We start from the raw sequence: 23160 nt of genomic DNA, 5'->3' as shown, positions 1-23160 counted from the left end.
ATGGCTAGTGTTGGGCAAATCAGAGAGTTCTCTTCATTAGGCAGAGAAATGGGCCTTAGTGGTGGTGAATTGAGTAGCTTTGTTTCAGAACGATGCCAGGCAATTGAAGCAGAGCTTAAAGCTGATCATGAACGCGAAGCTCTAGAAAAGGCGCGCGAACATGAAATAAGATTAGCACAGTTGCGCATAGAGGAAGGAACAGCGAATGTTGGTAGGCCCCAGTTAGCTGGCTTAAAGCTGAAAGTAGGTCGATTTGATGACGCACATGATAAGTTTGATGCTTATGTCACAAAGTTCGAAATGTTGATGAAAAGTCAGAATATCCCGGTAGACATGTGGGTGTTGTATTTGATTTCCAATCTAACAGGCAAAGCGTTAGATGTTGTGAATCGGATGAGTGCTGATGATCGCCAGAGTTATGCTACAGTGAAGCATGAGTTGATGTCATATTATCATCTCACTGAAGAGGGGTATAGGCGGAGTTTTAGATCAGCAAAGCCAATGAAGTTTGAGCGCCCTAAACAGTTTGCTACTCGAATGAAGGGGTATTTTGATCATTGGGTGGAAGAGGCTGAGATTGGGGGTACTAGGAAGGATCTAGAAGATTTGATTTTACAAGAGCAATTTCTGATAGATTGTCCCAGAGAAGTAGTTAGGTTTGTCAAGGAACGAAAATGTAAAGATTTCAACGAGGTAGTTGATTGTGCAGAAATCTATGTAGAAGCTCACGGTTCTCATGCATTTTCGGGTGTACAGAAATCGGAAAGAAACCGATCAGATTCAAAGCCGGAAAGCAAACCGCCCCAACAAAATCAGGTCAAAAGGACTAGTACGTATCAGAAACCGGCTGATGCTCAGTCAAAGGCGGGAAAGACTATGGGAAATAGGACTTTTCAGGGCAGAGGTTGTTATATGTGTGGAAACCCAAATCACATGAGAAGAGATTGTCCCATGTTGTCTAGGCCTGCATCAGCTCAAGGTTTGATGGGTGCTGGGGAAGGTACGGCCCCAAAAGTAGACATGAATGTGGCGAATGAGGTGTCTCGGGGTGATTCTAAGCCGGGAGTTGTTGGTTCGACGGCAGGTTGTTTCCCCATTGAGAGAGTGGTCGATGACTTTGAGGATGTGAAAATGAAAGTGGTTGACAGAGTTGGAATGGCATACAATGATGTCGCCGCGATGGTGAATCGTATGCCGGTTGTGTCTGGAAGACTGATGCCAGATAATACGCCCGTGTCTGTTTTGCGTGATACAGGTTGTAGTACGTGCGTGGTGAAAGAGAAATTGGTTAGAAATGACCAATTAACAGGTCAACATCAGGCAGTGAGGTTAATTGACGGTACGGTTAGGCGTTTTCCCGTGGCTAAGGTAGCTGTTGACTCGCCATATTTTGAAGGGGAAGTTGAAGCCGTGTGCATGCCTGATTGTTTGAGTGAGGTAGTTATCGGGAATGTAGAAGGGGCTCGTGAACCGAGTGACCCCAATCTACATTGGGTCCCAAAGAGTGTTGTGTCTGACCCGGATGTAGAGGTCATAACCCCGGATGTGGGTCTAGAAAGTTCAAATGATGGTGTAGAACAGGACGTGGAGGTCGCATTCCCGGGTGAACTGGATGATACTGGGATGGCTGTTCAAACTCGTGCACAAAAGGTGAAGGATTCGAGGCCTAGTAAAGGTTTGACTGTTGCAGATCCTGTTGATAATGTGCGGTCGAGTGAATTTCTAAGGGAACAGAAAGATGATGAGTCATTGCGCCCTCTATGGCAGAAAATAGGACAGGTTGATAATTCCAAGTACAAGTTTGTGTGTGAACAGGGGTTTCTACTTAGGCAGAAAAAGGATGAAAGTAATCAGGGCATAGGTCCTAAATTGCTCGTAGTGCCTAAGCCTCGTAGGAACGAGATAATGCGAGTCGCACATGACTCACTCTTAGGTGGACACTTGGGTATCAACAATACTTTGTCTAAGATTCAGACTCAGTTCTGTTGGCCTGGGATGTCGGAAGACGTGGCTAATTTCTGTAGGTCATGTGACGTATGCCAAAGGACTATTGACAAAGGTAGGGTGCCCAAGACTACCCTTGGTAGGGTCCCCCTCATTGGTGTCCCGTTTCAACGCATTGCAATAGATCTTCTTGGTCCATTCATGCCGTCTGCTCGCAAACACACTCATATCCTGACCATTGTAGATTATGCGACTAGGTATGTGGAGGCGATACCGTTGAAATCGATATCAACTGTTGACGTAGCTGAGGCGTTAGTTTCGGTATACAGCCGGGTTGGGATTCCGACTGAAGTGATGTCGGATCTAGGGACACAGTTTGTGTCTGATTTGATGCGTGAGGTGTGTAGGTTGCTGTCAATAGGACAGTTAACAAGTTCTCGCTACCATCCTATGTGCAACGGCCTCGTAGAACGATACAACGCTGTGGTGAAATCAGCTCTGAAGCGGTTGTGTTCCGAGGAGCCACGTCAGTGGGATAGGTATCTTCCGGCGTTGTTGTTTGCTTTGCGAGAAGCACCGAGTTCGAGCCTGGGGTTTTCTCCGTTCGAGTTGTTGTATGGGAGACATGTTCGGGGGCCTTTGGATGTGCTAAGAGAACTGTGGACAGCGGAGAAACTAGATCCAGAGCTCAAGAGCGAGTACGAGTATGTGATAGAGTTGAGAGACCGGCTGGTCAAGTCATGGCAACTTGCACAAGATACACTGAAGTACTCTGCAAAAAGGTACAAAGGGTATTATGACAGAAAGGCTAGGCCTAGGAAGCTGAATGTAGGGGATGACGTGCTCATTCTGTTGCCAACCGAGCACAACAAGCTGCTGGTAAAGTGGCGAGGTCCTTACAAGGTAGCAGGGGTCAAGTTTGACTATGACTATGTGGTCGATGTTGATGGTGTTGCCAAAACATATCACATCAATTTGTTGAAGAGGTACTATAGTCGACGTGAAGAGGTACCAGTGGCCAGTTGCTTTGAGGTTGAGAGAGTCGAAGGCAATGAGGAAGTTGTTGAGGTCATGGCTGACGAGGAAGATGTGGCAGAGGCTAGCCCTGATTGGAATAGGGAGATGCCCAGTATGCCTAGCGTAGTACAGATGGAGTTCGTTGACATGGTAACAGTAGATCCAGTCTTAAAGGATAGTGAGAGGACTCAGGTGCAAAAGATCCTCTGTGAATATCAGGATGTATTCACCGATATCCCGAAGAAGACAACCATATCTGAATGTGAAATCTCGTTGACGACTGATCAACCAGTGCGATCTCCGCCTCATAGGGTACCTCAGGCTATGGAAGAGGAGATTAGCAAGGAAGTTGATTCCATGTTGAAGTTAGGAGTAATCGAGCCTTCTAACTCTCCATACGGTCATCCCATTGTGATAGTCAAGAAGCCGGACGGCTCTAATCGGTTTTGTGTAGATTTCAGGCGATTGAATAAGGTCACAGTCTTTGATCCAGAGCCCATGCCCAATCCTCAGGAGCTCTTTGCGTCGTTAGCCGACAGTAGGTACTTCACAAAACTAGACTTGACAAAAGGGTATTGGCAGATCCCAATGAGGAATGAAGATAAAGCAAAGACAGCTTTCATAACGCCTAAGGGACAATACCAATTCAAGTACATGCCGTTTGGGCTTGTGACAGCCAGTGCTCAATTCACTAGAATGATGAGGAAGGTACTAGATGGAATGTCGAATGTTGTGAATTACATCGATGATATTCTGATTCACACGGACACTTGGCAAGAGCATGTGGAGGTTCTAGATGAAGTCTTGCATAGACTGCGCGATGCCAATCTGGCAGCTAGGCCATCCAAATGCACCGTAGGTTCGAGTACCATAGAATTCCTAGGACACACATTAGGAGAAGGCGTGATTCACACTAGCGATAGGCTCACAGACAAAGTGCGCAAAGCTCCAAGGCCCAAGACGAAGAGGCAGGTTAGGTCTTTCCTAGGACTCTGTGGCTACTACAGAGACTACAAACCCAATTATGCAGACATAGCCCTACCCCTTACTAACCTGACTCGCAAAGGTAGGCCTGGAGATGTTGTGTGGGGGCCTGAGGAGGAAAGTGCATTTGTCAAGCTGAAAGAGTGTCTTGCAAATCCTCCAGTGTTGCGGTTGCCCGATTTCGAGAAAACCTTTATGTTAAAGGTTGATGCTTCTGACAGTGGTCTGGGGGCGGTACTCATGCAGGAGCATGATGGGGATGAATTCCCGTTGGCCTATGCTAGCAAGAAACTCCTTCCTAGGGAGCAGAGATACTCCACGGTAGAAAAAGAATGTCTTGCTATGGTCTGGGCGGTCAGAAAGTTTGATTACTATCTGTTTGGGAGAGTGTTTGAGATCCACACTGACCACAAACCCCTCACGTACCTCCAAACAAAGAAGTCGACAAACAAGCGAATCATGAGGTGGAGTATGTGCCTACAGGAGTATAGGTTTCGCCTGGTGTCTATAAAGGGGTCTGAAAATAGGGCTGCTGACCTCATGAGTAGACTACTATAACTGTTTATATTGTTATTGGTAATGGTCCTTGCTTTTCCATTACATGTTGACGAGGTAAAGCTCAAAGAAAGAGAGGAACATAAATGATGAAACACATTAATTTTGTTGAATTGTCATGAACAAAATAATGCTCATGTAAGTGCAAATGCTACAAAAGCCTTTCTCTCTCTCTCTTATTTCTCTTACAGGATCAGCGAATCGCGATTACAATATAGATGTAAAGGGATTAAGAGTAGGGAGTAATGCTTAAGGCTTGGTTAAATCTTACAGTGTACGTATTTAAGTATATATGAGGTATTAGAACACTAGGCGTACTAAGAGGTAGCAGGTGTTAACCAGGTAGCAGGATTACATTTCAGTAGATTTTCATCCAGATAAACATGTAAATAGCAACAATATTATTTTGTTGTAAGGTTTGTGCAACATGGAAGTATAGGGAAATGAAAGCCAAAGTACGCACAAACATATTAGGATATCTGAGCAAGAATGTGTGATAGTAGAGATATTATTGCTAAAAGGTATCATTATAGGCAATGAAGATTTTATGTATACATGTTCGATGGTTCTGCTTTAGTTATAGAAGACTTAAAGCTTATACTCGAGCAGCATTTGAAGATGATGTATTAAGTAAGCTACATGTATAAGGCCTTTATTAGGAGTACCAACAAAGCAAAAGTTGGTTGTTAAAAGGCTTGGGAGATGATTATGAATTTGTTTCTTTTCAGAACAAGGATGACAGAAGAAGGAAAAGGATAGTGTAATGCATGATGTATATATGCTGGTAATATTGAGGTCTATCAGTCTCTCTTTTGAACATCAATGCATATTGGCATGCATTGTGAATAGTATGTTGGTTGATTGAATACTAGTAGTATGTTGCATAAATTTCTTGTAGGATATAATTTTGATATCCCAATTATATCTTAAGGTGGGGGATATTGTCAGGAGAGAAATACTTTGATCAGACATCCAGCATAGATCTCCGCTTAGGCAGCAGTCGTTCTTCTGGGGGTTTTCTACGTCGGTGAGATGCGAGCTCCAGCTGCCGATAAAACTGAACTCGGACAGTTATGATCCGAACTTTGGAACGGAGCTCAATCTCCATTTGCCTGCTCGCCGTCGTTTGAGCTCGGGCATCGCAGGTCAAGGCATGAGTCTGCGTGGTAGCAGGGACTAGTGAAGGCCGAGGAGCTGAGAGGACCGCCGATAGGGTAGCGTCTAGCTGAGTGGCCAAGTCAAGGGGTGCTTCCGAGAGACAAGCCAAGCGACTGTGCCGAGGTCGACGACGAGTGTATCCGGCATTGATGGCGACTGAGCCAAGCTGAGGGGATCACCAATTCAGGTCATCCAAGATAACCTAAGTTATGTACTTGTGATTTGTTTCCGATTATTATGTTTTATGCTCAATGTATTGTTATGAACGAGAAAGCTGCAAAGATTTGAAAGATTAAACTCGAACATAACTGTATACGAACAGTTTGAATTTCCATTATTTCGATGTCAGAGTAGCAGAGAAAAAAAAAAAAAGTCACTCACGTGACAATTACTCCATACTGACACATGTAAACTAAGACATGTAAAAATTACAAGGTCGTTGTTCAATGTCCCCTGGACTAAAGGTAATCACCTCCTCATCAAAAACTGTCATCGACTAATGGAGAGCACTGCTTCATCAGCTGTATATCATCAGTCTCTATCTCGGTTCCTCCATAGAACTGGACTTGGAGTATCTTCACAGTTTCATTGTCACAATGATGATTCTTCAAGTGTCTTCTAAAACCATTGAACGAATCAAATTATGTCCGTACACAGGCCCCCTGGGCGCAATTTATTGTTTGTCCATCACTCAGTCCATGTTCGTATGGCAAACAGTGAAAAAAAAGCAGTTTCAGTGGGAACTCCTAAAGAATGCATCACTTCATTATCTATTTGAAAGTTTAGATCTCGGTTCACGAACTCGGGGTAATTCCAAATGTCCAAAGGTTGATGAGAGGTTTTGCATACCGTAGACAAAACACATATTTAATGTGCTTTGAACAATGTGTCGAAGGCACTGTGAATGATATCACCAGGGCAGGGTAGTACCAAGTGGTCAACAATGAAGTAATATTGGTACACATGTATGTTATCCTTCTGACGTCCTCTGTCAAGCAAGCTGCATCTTCTGACCTTCAAGCAAGCAAGCTGCATCAAGAGCTGCATCTTCTTCTGCTTTCCCTCTTCAAGTGGTGATCAAAACTAGCATCAGGCTGAAAATGTAAGGAAACAATGAAAAACAAACAGACATTGTATGAATCTATTATAAATAAAAACTAGACAAATTTGACTGTGACCTTTATTTCGATTCCATAATGCAATTTGATAGACTCAGTCATACATAGGCTTAACACATTTTATTCACATTTATGATTATTTTAACAGATTTCAAGCTATCACACACACGGAGGGATGGACTACTCAAAACCATAACAATTCAGCAACCACTTCTTAGCAGAGGATAATAAATGGATCTTATTCCATTTTACTTAAAGATCACTATAATTTCACAATTAAAACTCATTTATACCTATTTTTTCTTAAAGAAGCTTTGAAATTTATCACTTTTCTCTTATTCGTGACTGATCAAAAAGCAACTTCAAAATTTTAGCCTACATATGGGGAAGACAATCTTTAAAGTTCAAGGATCGACTTTGAAGCATTCACGAGTAAAGTTCTCGTCGACATCAGGACATAACCCTGACAAAGGCAAGTGCGCAAAAATATTCACAACATCCAAAAAAAAAAGTTAACCTGTGAAACATTGAAAAGCAAGTGATCTTAATAAATTACATAGTCCAACAACACAAAAAACCCAGAAAATTTCCCTTGACCTCTAATTTCTTTTCTTATACAAAAACAGATCATAGAAAGTAGAAAATGCAAAATCAATTAAACTCGTAAAAATCAATTTCATTTTCAGAATACCAAAGTACTGTGAGTTCTAATTGCCTGTCCAAAATGACTCATAAAGGCTTGTTCAGATATGATGAGTCAAACTCCGGCAACATTTTAGTGCACAAATCAATGCGATATGAGATGGTAAAAAACAAACAAATAAACAGATCAAAATGCAACAAAACAAAACAAAAACACTGACGCAAGAGGAATATATTTTGCCACACAGTGGCAAGAAGTTATGGTGCAATCAAGCTCAAAAGTAAGTGAAGATACAATGTCATGAGTTTATCTTTATCTTATTTTTTTTTTTTAGTCATGTGCATTCATTAACATAATGAAAGTGGCGTGGTTCGGCGCACCATATCTGAACACTAAAAACGTCAGAGGGTTTGTCGCATCATATTTGAACAAACCTTATACATGTAGTCATGTAGACTTACCTTTTGAAATCGGATAAGGTAGTCTATAGCCAAAGCCACAGCAATCTTGCACAATCCTTGCGCCCTGGTTCACAGGTGGAAGCAGATAGAGTACAAGAAGGATTTGCAGGTTACTTACATTCTATGCTGTGTTGTAAGAAATGCATGTTATATACAATATATTCTACGACTCATTAACAAAGTATGCACGTATCAACAGAAATTATCAGTGAATTGCACTGCATAATCAGGGAGCATTAAGTAAAACATATGATCCTTCATGTAGTATGAACCCATGGGTTGTTGTGTGACTTCTTTAAAAAAAAAACAAGAAAAACAAGAAAAACTCTTCTTTATTTCATCAGCATCTCCAAAATAACAAAATTACATTACATATTGATTTGTGACTGTGAACTTTTATATTACAATTGAGTTTGGTGAAATCCATTCATCTGCCTTTGAAAAATCAAAGTCACAAGATATTTCCTGCATTTTTTTTTCATAATGAAGGGCTCCTGACCCTTGATTATTGACCTCATGACCCTCATCGACTCCAGGGAAACGTTTGATAAAATGTATTGTCAGATGCAAAGATTTCAGCTACTTATAACAGTTGTCACCAATGACAAGTTTTGTGGAACGCCCCCTGGATTTACATAGCCTTACCAAGTTTCATTCACAGATGATTGTTTTCAACTTGCGGCATGATACACAAGAAACGATATTGGATGGATAGACATCTAGAACATAAAAAAGGGGCTTTCAAAACCTATAGTATTGTGCATACCCTGACTGCTACCAGGTCTGGTGGTACACTATTTGATGATTGCTCCAAGTCTCATGAATCCACATCAGTTTTCCGCATGTGTTCTCCCAGCAAACTCAACAGCTTGACTGTGGTTTCTGAAGGCTTTCCTCTTGCTAGCTTGACAAGACCTTCCACCAAAAACTGGCCACTGCTCAAAAAAGCTTGGCATCGTTGCCTGGGAGAAGGAGTGAGAAGTACTGTTCAACCTGCAAGTGTAAGGACCATGAACATACATAATTATCAAGTGGCTAAAAGTCCGCAAACTGTCAAACTGGTGCGCAAGGTGTGATGCACTGGCTTAGGATTCAAAGTACTGAACATCCACATAACTGCACTAGTGTATTTACAGTATACAAGTGCATGAAACAGATTTATCTTGTGTGCATGAAAGATTTGATCAGAACTGCAGAAAACAAAGGGTTTCATTCAAGTGGCTTCAGATTAATTCAGTCGGTGATTCTATATTATATATACCTACTTGAGACTTGCTCATAATTTCAAGTTCGTTTTAATTAGCCAACGGGGGGGGGGGGGGGGGCAATAATATCCTGCTTCCAGGTATTCATCATCTTTATGCAGTGTACATTTATGCAAATATTATTTGAGGAGAAATGGAAAAATCAAATGCCATTTTGCAATTGATCTACTCTCATTTTCAAGGTTTTTTAGATAGATAATAAAAGGTCTTTTTGCAATTCTGTCATTTTCAAGATTCTCAAGTGCACTATTGCCAATATCATTAAGTGTGGCAATAACATAAGTATGGGGAAGAGGCATATTCCAGACGGGATTTTTTTTTCAAGAGATTATTTCAACAAATACTACCATCAAAGTAGACGTATATTCCCTCACCTGAATCATGAAAAAAGCGATGATACATGTATTCCATTTTGACTCATTTGTGAAATTTAGGATCAGTTCTCAGACAGAGAACAACTGCCAGTTATTAATATGGGCTGTGATTCTGTTTCTCGCTACCCTTGAACTCGCACCTTACAATTAGATCTAGAGTCTAGAGTCTTAACATGGACTCGGTGGAAATACCGGTTTTACATGCATGTGACGTCATCAACTTTATAAGAGCATATTCTTATATGTAAATTTGTAAGCGGTTAGCAAACTCATAAATAGTAGTACTCATATTAGAAACTAGTTAGTAGATTCTAACGTAAGATCCACGCGCAAACACCAGCGTCCTATATAGGCCCCTACGTTCCTACGTGTAGCTACTGAAAACATCACGTAACCTGTTGTGATAAACAAAAATCGGGTCGGGAGAACCCCCCACCCAGCCCCTTTAATCGGGTATTTACGCTCTTTTTAGAGCGATATTTGCTACTATAGTACCTAGTACTAATTTAAACCTAACAGTTTGGACCTAGAACAGTTACAGTAGGCCCTACAAAAAATATAGTAGGCCTAGGGGCCTAACAGTATACCTACGAACATGTACAAACCTACGAACATGTACACACAAACATTGTTCGAACTTCGTCTTCGTGCACGTCAGTAGCGGGTAATGATTTGCGCGCTAACAAAGATCCGCACCAGAGCCTCAGAGGTAAGAAAACTACATCAATAACAATTGAATACAAAATGCCACGGAACCTTTTATATTTAAAATTTGATGATATTTTTAAAATGCAATTATTGGACAAAGGAACCCTCAGCGAAATTCGGACTCAATGCACCATTATGTATGGCAAACACTATAGGCTACATGTACTAGTATGCTGCGCTACATAGTATACTATAGTATTATGTGCGTGCAAAGACAAAGTTGTCTATAATACATGCGATGAAATCCGTGAAAATCATGCACATCGTTTATGATAGAAAATAACTGGTACAGGAAATAATTACCTTAAAAGATACTTATCCCCGCTGACAGACTTAGCAAAGTCACCATCATAGATTCAATGTCATTTTTAGCCCCAGACGACATCGAAAACCTGACTATCGCGATAACAGACGTTGACGACTCCGCGCCACAGCAACAAATTTCAGGCATTGGCATGTGTAACCAATGAGATCATCGGACTGCGAACACGTGACTTTCTCTGGTGGACAACTAACACCGATACGGTGTTATTAGTGAAAACCCCCTTTTCATGACAAAACTATAACACCACTTGGGTGTCATTTTAACACCGAGAATCTAACACCCAATGAATGAGAGAATGTTGGTGTTAAATTAACACCGAAGGGTGTCAAATTGTGTCAATTTAACACCAAATTTAACACCCACAGTTTGACACCCGGTTGGTGTTACACTTTTAACACCGCATTTTTTGCAGTGTATGCATAAAACATATACCTTTTGCTAGTTCTTGCTAGCAATTGCTCACGATTTTCCAAGTTCTGTAAAATGAGCCTGAGCTTTTGCTTAACCGGAAAGTTCCCTTTAAGTATCATTTTTATGTTTATGAAAGAAAGATCACACTTGTGAAGGAGTGGTATAAATCTACAAGAAATTACTCGTAAGTAGTGTAAGAAACTTTTTCATTTCAACAACGGGAATGTCCAGTGGTTAGCACGCAAAATTAGATGAAAAACAGGTAGGATGTCTAACTTCGGTGGAGAGCAAGGAGACCTCTCTCCGCGTGCGATCTGGCAGATCCGGGCTACTGTAAGCTGCAGTGATGGGAATCAGCCAGTGATACGTGTGTGTGTATAGATGTGTGTGTGTGTATAGATGTGTGTGTATGTGTCTGTGTGTGCATTTCATAGCTCTTCTGCTATGTCAGGAAATGTTTCCACACACACATGCCCTTTCAAATACATGCTGCCATACTCGCCTTTGTTCATGTGTTCGCACAGGCGCGACGTCCCTTTTGTTGAAAACGCAAGCAATTTCTTGTGCGGGACAAGCGAAAGGTATTAGCATAAGCAAAAGGTTATGCATATGGATTTAAGCAATTGCTTGAGCTAGACCTTTTGCTAGATGAGCTTCCGCTTTTGCTTGAAGCAATTGCTTAAGCAACTGCTTGTTTTATGCATTCGGCCCATTGTCTTCATTGATGAACTGTTGTGGCTCAGTTGATGGCAAAGACACTGGACTGCCCATTTGATATCGGTGGCTCGAGTCCATGAGCTGTGGTAGTTGCACCCTTACGATAAAGCAAAGCACATTTAGCCTCGTTGCTTAGTCCTTTGGAAAGGAATCAGAGGGGAATTCACTCAAAATGATACATGTATTATTATACTGTACGTGGATTGAACGAATGCAACAATAGAGTCTACATAAAGGAGAAGATATCAGTGCAGTTGGATAAAAACCGGACAATCCATATAAAAGACGTCGGCTCTATGGTCGCTTGTTCACAAGCATTCATTGCTTGTAATACTTGGCGGCCTCGTAAATCACACAGACACACACAAACACACACACACACACACACACACATGTAATCATGATACAATTCGGATCTTCTGGGGGTATTTCATCAATTTAGTCAGCGCTGACAAGTTGTCAGTCTCTGACAATTTCAGCAAAATCCTTGGTTTTGATTGACTGAGATGCTCTGGTCACTGACTGTTACCATGGTGATTGTCAGAGACTGACAACTTGTCAGCGCTGACTAAATTGATGAAACACTTCCCAGGAATGTTAAATCGCCAAATCAACTTTCTTCGGAATAGGGCTACTCTGGCGAAGAAGTTAATATTGAAGGGAATGTCTATATCTTCAATATTTCCAGAAACAAAATATTCTATTGCGTTCGATTTAGCTCGTTAAGGCCGTGTCACACCTTTCCGGGCAAGCCTTGCGTGCGACTTGCAAAGAACAATTTTGACTACCCGGAGGTCCCCGTAGATGATCCGCACATGACAGTACCTAGCACGTATCTCAACTGTAGTCGCCCGGAGGTGCGCACGCATATATATATATATATTTTTTTTACCCGCAACCGTGTTTAGGCCCTGTCACACCTTTCCGGGCTAGCTACTCGGGCTTGTTACGTGTAGGGGTTTTCTAGCATACCGGACATTCCTGAGGGCGGAAAAGGATTTGAACGAGCCAGCGCATGTGTCTTACTTGCTGGACGCGTTCTACGTAAATTATACTTGCGAGTATACTGTGTGACCTTTGTACCAGTCGCGTGGGGGCTGACAACTCAGTGAAGGAATTCCTCTGATGGAATGACTGAAATCCCACCGAATTTCATTATCTTGGCTGCATACGGGACTGCGAAGTACCTGCGTGGGAGTTGCTTGGGAAGTGCTGCCGCTAAGGGCCTCCTACCAGCGTTCTGCGTGGACCTCTCTGGGCATTCCCGCGACTCACCAGGAAAAAGTTTTGGTCATGCTCAAAACTTGGCTGCGGTTAAATCGGACTTGCGTGAGCACCTCCGGGCAACTACAGGCGAGATACGCGCTAGACTGTTAGGTGCGGACCAACTGCGGTGAGCTCCGGAGAGTAAATTTGTTTCCCCGCAAGTCAAGCCGCAAAACTTCCCCAGATACGGTACTATGACAGGCATGAATGAAAATTGCAAACATTCTTGTTCGCCCTCTGAAAATCTTCTACGTGCTGGAAACTACCTCCTCGCCACATGCCCGCGTAGCTTGGCCGGAACGGTGTGACACGGCCTTAAACGAGATAAAAGAAAATCATTGTCAATGCAAATTAATACAAACACACACACACACACACACACACGCATGCACACGCACATACAATACAATACAATACAATATTAGTATTTCTATAGCGCTCTTACAAATATGTATCACAGCGCTTCACAAATCCATCTTTCACTCGGGAGGTAGGAGAAAAGAACGATAGAAAAAAATACAACAAACAAGGAGAGAAAGAAAAAAAGTACATAATGAATCAATCAGTTATTGAAAAGGAAAGTCTTCAACGACTTCTGGAAAACTGACAGAGATGGTGATTCCCTGATACTTTGAGGGAGCTGATTCCATAGGCATGGGGCAGCTACCGAGAAGATTCTGTCTCCTGTCCGAGTGAAAGTCCTAGGAACAGACAGCCGGGTTGGGTCTTGACCTGACCGCATTCCTTGTCTTTTAGATTGGTGACGTGAAAGTAGACTCATGAGGTAAGATGGAGCACAATTCTGAAGGCATTTGTACGTGATTGACAGGATTTTGTAGATGATTCGCTTTTGCACAGGGAGCCAGTGTAATTGCTGAAGAAGAGGAGAGGCATGGTCACGCTTCTTGGCTAGAAAAACCAGCTTTGCAGCACGGCTTTGAGCACGTTGAAGGCGCTGGACATTACTTGAAGAAGTACCTGACAGCATGGAGTTTGCATAGTCTATTCTTGAGGCAACGAGAGCTCTCACAGCATGCTCACAAGCTTTCTGATCGAGGAAAGGCCTGATACGTGCAATATTTGAGAGATGAAAATGAAGCGAACTGCTTAGAGAAGAAACGTGGTGATTCAGCTTCATGGAGGAGTCAATTTCGACACCAAGGCTTCTAACTGAACTTGATGGATGAATGACGACATTACCAACAGTCAGGGTGACATCAGATATCAAGGGATGGAACCGCGGATTAGCAACAGCAAGGAATTCAGTTTTGTCACAGTTCAGTTTCAACAGATTACCCTCCATCCACAGCTGTAGGTCCCTGACACATGCAGATAATGTGGTGAGAGCAAATTCAATTGCCTGGCTGTCCTTCGGGTCTGCAGACGTGTAGAATTGCACGTCGTCAGCATAGCTATGATGCTGTATGCCCTCATGGTGATTGATGATGTCAGCCATGGGTTGAGTATATAGACTGAAAAGTTGCGGGCCTAGTACGGAACCTTGAGGAACTCCGAAAGCAAGAGACATTGGTTCCGAAAACTCACCTGTAACCTTCAACCTGAAGCTGCGGTCGGAGAGGTAAAAGGTGAACCAAGCTTTCACACTCCCGGAGATGCCAAAGTTGCTCGTTAAGCGAGCCAGCACAATATCATGGTCAACACAGTCAAATGCGGCAGACAGGTCTAAGAAGACGATGAAGGTAACGAGCTTGTTGTCCAGTGCTCTGAGGATGTCGTCTTGTACCTTCAAGAGAGCAGTCTCAGTACTATGCCAACGTCGGTAAGCTGACTGGTTCTCAACATAGAGATCATTCGTATCCAGGTAGTTGGAGACTTGAGACAAAGCAGCTTTCTCAATTATCTTTGAAAGAAATGAGAGATTGGAGACTGGTCTGTAGTTTTTCAAGTTATCACGATTTAGGTTTGGTTTCTTGATCAGAGGAGTCATCTTCCTTCAACGACGATGGGAAGACACCACTGCTGAGTGATGTGGCAACAATTGACGCAATGTAGGGGAGAAAAGTGTTGATGGTCTCCTTCAGCAGCCACGTAGGCAGTGGGTCTAGCAAACATGACTTATTAGGCGCAGAGTGAATTAATTTGTACACCTCCTGGGCCGTGATGGCATCAAAATCTGCCAGCTCGGCTCCAGATGTATCCACAATCGATCCACTTGAACAGACGTCAGTATGCGATTCCTCGTTCCTAAGTTGGAGATTTTCTCTGATAGTTTCCACTTTCTTTACAAAGAATGTGGCAAATCTGTCAGGCAATGATGGACATGTAGATGGCATATCTGCAGGTAGGATTGCTGGTGACCTATTCAAGAGTGTGTTCAGGACACGAAACACGTTCTTCACATCTGCACTTTTCAACTTTTCTCTGTAATACTTTGATTTCTCCTTGTGAATGAGACGACAGACGGCATGAATCTGAGTTAGGTACTGATGGCGGCTCTCTGGTGTTTGTAACTTTCTCCAGCGCCTTTCGAGTTTTCGCCGTGAGCGTCTCGCTTGGTGAATTTCATTCGTATACCAAGGTTGATGACGGCAAAAACGATGAACACGCTTGGTGGACGGACAATGTTTGTTGAGCACATCCAGAATGGTACTGTGGTAGAATGCAATCTGATCATCAACATCACCGTCGAAAGGAAAGTCATGAAACGCTTCATTGATGTCCGTGATGAAGGAACCCTTGTCTAAGTTTCGAAAGTTTCTGCAATGCGATGTTGCATCATGTTGCTTAGGTTTAGCTGCATCAACAGTACAGCTAATGATGAAATGATCCGAGTACAGTTTATCGCAAGCTCGACAGTCGACCACAGGTGACTCATCCAGCCTGGAGATTACGAGATCAAGAGTGTGGCCTAATTTGTGTGTTGCAGTAGTGACATGCTGCTGCAGACCTGCTTCCTCAATGATTTCCAAGAAACACGCTACATCCGGCTTACGGGGGTATCTACGTGCATGTTGAAGTCACCCAAGATAAGAAGCTTCCAGGAATACGTAGTCAGCTCACAAACAAATTCCTCAAACTCCTGAAGAAACTCCTGTGTCTTAAAACCATTCCTCATGGAAGGTGGGGGTCTGTAGATGACAAGATAACATATTGACCGTGAGAGGTTGGTAACAGCAGCTAGTTCAAAGGTGTCGTGGGAAGACAGGATGTTGATGTTTGCAGTGGACAAGTTCAATGCAGTTTTGTAGATGACTGCTATCCCACCATGAGGGTCATTCCTACCACGGGCCACATTTAAGAATGTATAACCCGCTGGTGTGCACTCATCAATGACAACCGGATCAACACTATATGCAACCAGGTTTCCGTAAGGAACATGATATCCACATTGCTATCAATAACATGTTCAAGCAGGAGGTTAGTCGTAGCACATGCACGCACACAAACAGTCACACGATCACATAGGTCATGAGCGATCTTTGCTCGTCAGTACCTTTACATGAAGCAAATTTGGAAGTTATGGAGTACATGTACAGTCTGTACACGCAAATTACTAACGTAACATAACTGACAAAAGACACACACACACGCACGCGCGCACACACAGCCAGGATGCGAGAAAGATATGAAGCACGGCTCTGTATGTAACCGTTACTGTTGATGTGTATCTCTGAGTGTTTTTATGTGTTATCATTTTTCTCTCACAAAGTGAAAACGTCTACAGTGCGAGAATCTCAACGGCTCGATGGCCCAGTGAAAGATACGAAGTATGTAACTTTTTCTCTCGCACATACAATGAAAACGTATTACCAAAACGAAGTAAACACATTGTTTTCAAACTGTTAAAGTGTAACGCAACACTGACAGGTGAATTAATTAAGAGTGAAATACGATGTCAGAATGGTAGGGGATTACCAAACATGAGCATAAGATAAGAATTATAAAGTTTTCGCATACATTCACGAAATTGAGATTTAGTCGCCACCACTTTCCAAAGTTTTAAAGAGGTGATGTCACGACCCGCAAAACACGATTTAAGGTTGGTTTAGATAAAAGAAAAAAGAGTTTAGACCGGAATACTGCAAGTTTAATGTAAATGGAATTTAATCTTTTCACATGTCAAGAAAGAATAATTTAGCTTACATCATATGATGTCATGACGTCAGAATGGTAGAATTCTGATAAACTTTTGATCTAACTATGTACCTAACTTATTATTTTTACACTTCAAATTAAAGCAGATGTTCATTAATTCATTGATAAAGTGTCGGCCAACGGCATTTCTACCTAGAGATTGTATTTGATGATATCAAAATAAACAGCGGAAACGCATAAACTAGACTTAACCTTTATATCGGGGACTATAAAGTATTTTCTGGGTGCTTAATGTGAGTTAAAGTTTTTAAGTGTCTGTCTTCTATCAGGGATTCTGAGATAGCTGCGGAAAAGAAAACGTCGCCTAGAACTTTGCTGATAATCAGTAATAAATCGAATTCAAATCTATTTTCTAGGAGCATCTTTACACGAGGCTCAAAGCTGAAAACGGACCAGGAAAATTTAGTTCATTCAAGGACCAGGCCAGGTAAGATTCATAGGGACGCGTGCTGCTTTACAAGCAGGGACAAGACGAAACCGAAATGTACACTACTGAAATATTAATTTCTTTAAAAATTGTAATCATTACTTCAGAAATTTGTAAAGAATTAAGAAGCAGGGACAAGGACGAAACCGAAATGCACTCTACTGAAATTGATTACTTCAGAAATATCTCCACATCGCTTCATTTCACTTCTTTGTTTCGCGACTATAGTCGCTAAGTGTTATTACTTTATGCGATTACTCATGACATGCCACAGCAAAACACAAAACTGAAATGAAGCGATGTGGAGATATTTCTGAAGTAATGATTAAGATTAAGAAAATAATATTTCAGTAGAGTGCATTTCGGTTTCGTCCTTGTCCCTGCTTGTAAAGGATGAAACCAAAATGCACTCTACTGAAATTAATTCTTTAAAAATTTAATCATTGCTTCAGAAATATCTCCACATCGCTTCATTTCACTTCTGTGTTTTGCTATGGCTTGTCATGAGAAATCGCATAAAGTAATGACACTTAGCGACTAGTTCCTATATACAATGTATTTCGGTGACGCGACATTTGCTCCTGCGACAATTGCTCCTGTCTTTTTCTCCAAAGACTTAGTTAATGTTAGGGTTGTGATAGGCTTTAAGGCTTAATTTGATATGTGAGGATTAGGACTATGGAAAGGGTTAAGCATTTGCGTAGAATTTATTTCTGGCTTAGCGTGCAGATACTTCATGGGAGCAATTGTCGCAGGAGCAAATGTCGTGGAACATTTATATTTCATAGTATGTAGTCCACGGTACAAAGCGGATGAGCTGGATTCTACACAAGATCCACTTTGAAACTTCAAGAAACATCTGTAAATTGCTCGTTTGGGTTAGGGTTAACGTTGAGGTTAAACATTCTATATCGAATTTGCAAGCTCTCCTAGTCAACAGCAATATTCAAAGCTTAAGTTTGCCATGGCTTAAGCAATCACTTTGCGGGATCAAATCTGCATTTATACATTCATGATTGGTTAGCATTTCTTTAACACCCGGAGAGCTAAACTGCGGGTAATGTATGTGTATAACATAAGCATTAAATATTAAAAAAAAAAACAGAATCATTGCTTGATGTGTTATCTAATGTGAAAATGAATGAACTGAAACTCAGTTTTTGGTTTGGTTTGGTTTGGTTTGGTTGGGTTGGGTTTTACGGATTTTTTACAGCATGCAAGTATTTTCCATGTTTGAGACACATACATTATAAAGATGAATTATGTATACATGTATCATATTGAGTGTCTTTGTTGTTATTTCTCTTGACAGATCAGTTTATATCAATTGTATTGGTTTACAGTATGAAACATTTTCCAAATTGGTGATATTGCATGGCAACTCTGCCATGGTGCATCCCAATTAATTTGGTAAGCAAATCTCGGTCACTCAATGAAGACCTACCCTTGATTGAACAAACACCAATACCATAGTATTGCATAGCACACACACAAACACACACACACACACAAACACACACAAATTCATTCATCATGTTCATAATTCTAAAAAAAAAAACAGTTCACACTCTTATTTGGCCAAGAGGATTACTCTATTGAATGATCCACATGTTCTCTTTATCGCAAATCAGCAAAAACCTTGTGCGTGTGAAGATATACTATGAAGAACTCAACTTCGAGAGGGTGGTGGAGACTCCGTTAAACACGGTATGTTACAATTCATTTTGATAATATGCTGTCGTCACACGTATGATACTTTTCAAACCTTTGAATAAACAGATAACCAGCGAGAGAGTCAACTCCATTTTATCTCTTGATAACATTCATTCGTCTGTTGCATTCATGCATATAACGAAATGTGACAAGGAGTGGTATGGCTACCCTAGGATGAGTATTCATGACCGACCACAACGGCACATGAGCTGAACTGCTGCCTTCATCTACAATGACATTATTGCCGTTTATTCTTTCCGTTCTCACTGTTGTTCTTTTTTCCGTTTCTATAGGTCGCAAGTCTGTTCGGCAACATTGGTGGTTTGATGGGTCTGTACGTTGGCATGTCAGTCATCTCCATTGGGGAAATTTTCGTCCTCGTTTTCCACGTCATCCGATCGGAATATCGCAAGAGGACTATTAAACGTTAGAACGGCACCTTTACGTTAGGAATACAAATCCCGTTTGAGTCCTTTACTTAAAGTATGGTGAACGAGAAAAGCGCCGGTAAAGAAATTACTGTCGGTTGCTGGCTGTCGTTAGAAACTTTCGGGTACTACTAGTACTAGTACTACTACTAGTACAGTAACAGGCCCTACTACTACATGCACTAGTACTCGGAGCCCTAGCAATAGCTTGAGCTCCACATTAAATACTCCGTAAAATATGTTAGGTGTCGGCGTTTAGCTTAGGAACGTAGTGGGTTAGCAGCAGTATTGTTGGCAGAAACACTACCAGCAGTAGGCCCTTCTACTAGTAGGCCTGTGCAGGCAGAGTACGGTAAATGCTAAATACAATGAATTGTAGGCGCCTAGGCCCTATCCGTTATAGTATACAAATGATGCACAGGATAGAGTGTGTTAGTGTAGGCGTGGTGCACTCGAGGGTATTTACAATTGTGAAACATGCACTACATTGTAAATACCCGAGAGTGAGCTACGCCTCCACTAACGCCACGAAATAATCCTGTGCATCATTTGTTTTATAAAATGGGTCGAAAATTCGAAAACTAACATCATTTTTCAGCGTTTTTCACGTACCTTTGTGGGTCAAGACGTCCGAAGATGTTCGTCCCTAACATTTACGCACGTCGCACTCGCGGAAGTCCCGCACATACAGTATAAGTATAATGGGGGGTTGGGTTTCCGGACACTTAAGTTCCCGCATGAAAACTTACTTATTTTACATAGAATATGCACCCTTTACCTTAAAGACTTGATATAGACTCCTCATATAGGCCTACTAGACAACATACTCTGAAAACGGGATGAGAATTAACCTGCTAAATCGTTGGATTTGCTCTTCAAGGTGACTCCATGTACGCGTCCGGTCCCATAACGCTTGGTCTACTGTACTGTACAAAGTGTACGTATAGTAGAGTATACGTACGTACGCCACACATGTTATGCACAAGGGAAGACAGGCCGGCAGGCCGGCAGCCCGAACTAGAAGTTGTTTACAGGATTGACAGCGCTAATGCATGCAATTCATCAAAGGAGCCGCCGCGCGCACAGACGATCAGCAATCTACCATAGGATTACAGGCAGTGCAATTGTACTGAAGTAAAGGAAGGAGGTGTGTCTCATTTCAGCGCTTCCTATTGGCTACATTCTTGAACCCATTTTATAAAAACGAAGTAACATTAGAATGCTTACATGTTAGACGGAAGGACAATGCCGCAAAAAGTTGTAAGCCTGCTTGAAAAGTGAGGTTAGCAATTTCGAGTAATTTAATCAAGCATACGAAACAGTAGGCCTACTCACCAGTTCCCTCGTAGGTTGTATAACCGGTAAAGTGATGGTATGCTAAATCGTCTATGTTTGTGTGTGTGTGTGTGTGTGTGTTCGTTTGTTGCTAGAACATCGGCGTTGTGTGCCTGCTGCTGGCAAATCTCCTCACACAGAAATCATGAACACAACTTCATCTCTGGTGCATTCTAGCCTTCTAGGGCCAGCTAGCTACTAGTACTAGTAGAAGTAACCGTTAGACTTTTTTTAGGAGCATGAGGCCCTAGTAGAATCTCTAACGTTGCTAGTACAGTACTAGTACGTATTGGGATGACATAACGCGTCGCGATGTGTGTCATGCCGCTAGCTATGCGCTAGGTAGGCCCATATCAAGAAAGTCAAACTTAGCATCAGTCGGACAATACAAGCGCAGCCCTACGCCTATGCCGAACACGGTCTGGTTTATTGCTATGGTGAGCCAATAATTATGACCCTGCATCACAAAACAAACAGAAAGTCGCCAGACATGAAGTTTTAGTTAAGAGCATATTCTGAAAGAACAGACTGTAAGCTTTAAAATGAGGCTGTATAACTCAAATCAAATGGACTCTCCTAACCTATCTAAATATTGGAAAGAAAGCACACACGCAGGAAAAGTGTGAACTGAGAAAAGAGGCTCTGAACTACAGTGTCTATCCAAGCACTTAATCTTCACCAAGCCGTGCTGGCTGGGCGGTGAGATGGGACAAAAAATAGAATGTAAACCGCCGGAGTAACAACAATGAAGGGATTATCAGATTAAAGTGAAATTGAGCATGCCGTATGAACCTAGTCTGTCCATTATCAATGTCAACTTTCAAAGCAGTAGCGTCATCCTTTCAAAAATTATTAGAGTTGAAAGTGAAGAGTGTGTACAAGGGTTTTAAGAAATGAAAAGTGGACTCTGAAGACACACCTTATCACACTATTCTACCAAAAAAGTTCGAAATAAAATGCTAAAAAAAAACACACTTTCCTGCCCATTTTATGATCTCAAATTTAGTATAGTGTAGAAGAAAACTTGCTCTTTCAGGAAATATGAAAAAGTCAAGATCGGCTAGGTTGACCCATTTCACCTATTTTCAGTCCTCACACAAAATCAGTGTGTGCGACTTTTTGTTCGTTTTGCGATGCACGGTCACATAATGTTCGGTACTATAAAAGCAATATGAAAATCAGGAATTCAGTACAAAATCAATGAAAAATGTAACTCTTATGTAAAAATCATGGGCATCAACGTCATTACATGAAGCCTCCGCTATTTCTAACGAAATTATTAGCGGGGAAGTGATATTGTAACAGAACCAGACACGGTTCCTTTTGGCGCACCATAACAAAACACAACAACCCGGACGCACACTCCGTCCACACAGTGGGCTCCGTTGCCTCTTCCTCGCTTTTTCTACCACCCCGACTTTGCCACTGTCACTATCAGTGTCATTGTCACTGTCATCACTCAATTCACTCTCGATGTCAAACTCAAAGTCTCTCCGTACAATATAAGGTAAAAAATGGACGTTTTAATGTCTCAGCCGACAAAGCGGATGCGACTATTAAAAGACAGGCCAGATATTGCATCCGCTCACCAAGAAATACGTGCTTTATGAATGGCGGCCTCGATGTCCCGCGCGCGCTGCACTCGTAAAGGGTTTTGTTCATTTCGTGACGTCACAATTTAAGGCTCAGAAAAGACGGCTGTTCCGGAGCGAATATCGCTTAAACAAATCAGTCAGTTTTAACTCGCGATTTCTCAGTGGCGCGAATATCTTTCACTTAGTCACATTAAAAATCTGTTCTAGGAGACATTTCCCTCTGCTTTGACACCTTCTTTTATATGATTTTCTTGATTTTAATGTCTCGTTCACCATACTTTAAGAAGTTGACCGTGTCACGCGCATTCACAGTGTTCTTTCAGTAGATCGGTGCGAATTAATATCAATCGTGGGAAATCGACTTTTCGAAATATATTGTCTCCCATATAATGTTTTTGCATGTGAAATTTTATGAATATTATTTCTAAGTAAGATTAGCAACTACAACCTCTGTTTCATGGTAGTGGGAGAATGGTGAAATCAGGTCTTACATTAATAAGCAAATTATGTTTATCATTTGAATTCTCTCTTTGTCGACGTACCGAATTAGGTTACTTCAAATATGTCTTCGAAGCTAAAGAATGCAAGAAACCAAGTTGT

At 41.7% G+C, this 23160-nt stretch overlaps 1 protein-coding gene and 1 long non-coding RNA gene across 2 annotated transcripts; both read left to right on the top strand.

Moving 5' to 3' along the window:
• Nucleotides 1-4503, top strand: LOC139739367 (uncharacterized). The gene has a single exon (XM_071649987.1). The coding sequence runs from the start codon at nt 1-3 to the stop codon at nt 4501-4503; it is 4503 nt and encodes a 1500-aa protein (XP_071506088.1).
• A 12051-nt stretch (nt 4504-16554) lies between these two features.
• LOC139739406 (uncharacterized) lies at nt 16555-20046 on the top strand. Its single transcript, XR_011711511.1, has 4 exons — nt 16555-16674; nt 17419-17489; nt 19121-19196; nt 19496-20046. It is a non-coding gene; the product is annotated as an uncharacterized lncRNA (long non-coding RNA).
• Nucleotides 20047-23160: the final 3114 nt, after the last annotated feature.

The sequence above is a fragment of the Diadema antillarum genome, unplaced genomic scaffold (genome assembly GCF_040938485.1).
Source record: "Diadema antillarum isolate AM-2024a unplaced genomic scaffold, OU_Dant_1.0 seq00000798_RagTag, whole genome shotgun sequence".
Taxonomy (NCBI): Eukaryota; Metazoa; Echinodermata; class Echinoidea; order Diadematoida; family Diadematidae; genus Diadema; species Diadema antillarum.
The sequence above is the reverse complement of the archived record's forward strand: the minus strand, read 5'-3'. Positions and strand labels throughout refer to the sequence as shown.

What these genes read in the sequence shown, in the direction of transcription:
- LOC139739367 (XM_071649987.1), top strand. Translation starts at nt 1, where the DNA reads ATGGCTAGTGTTGGGCAAATCAGAGAGTTCTCTTCATTAGGCAGAGAA.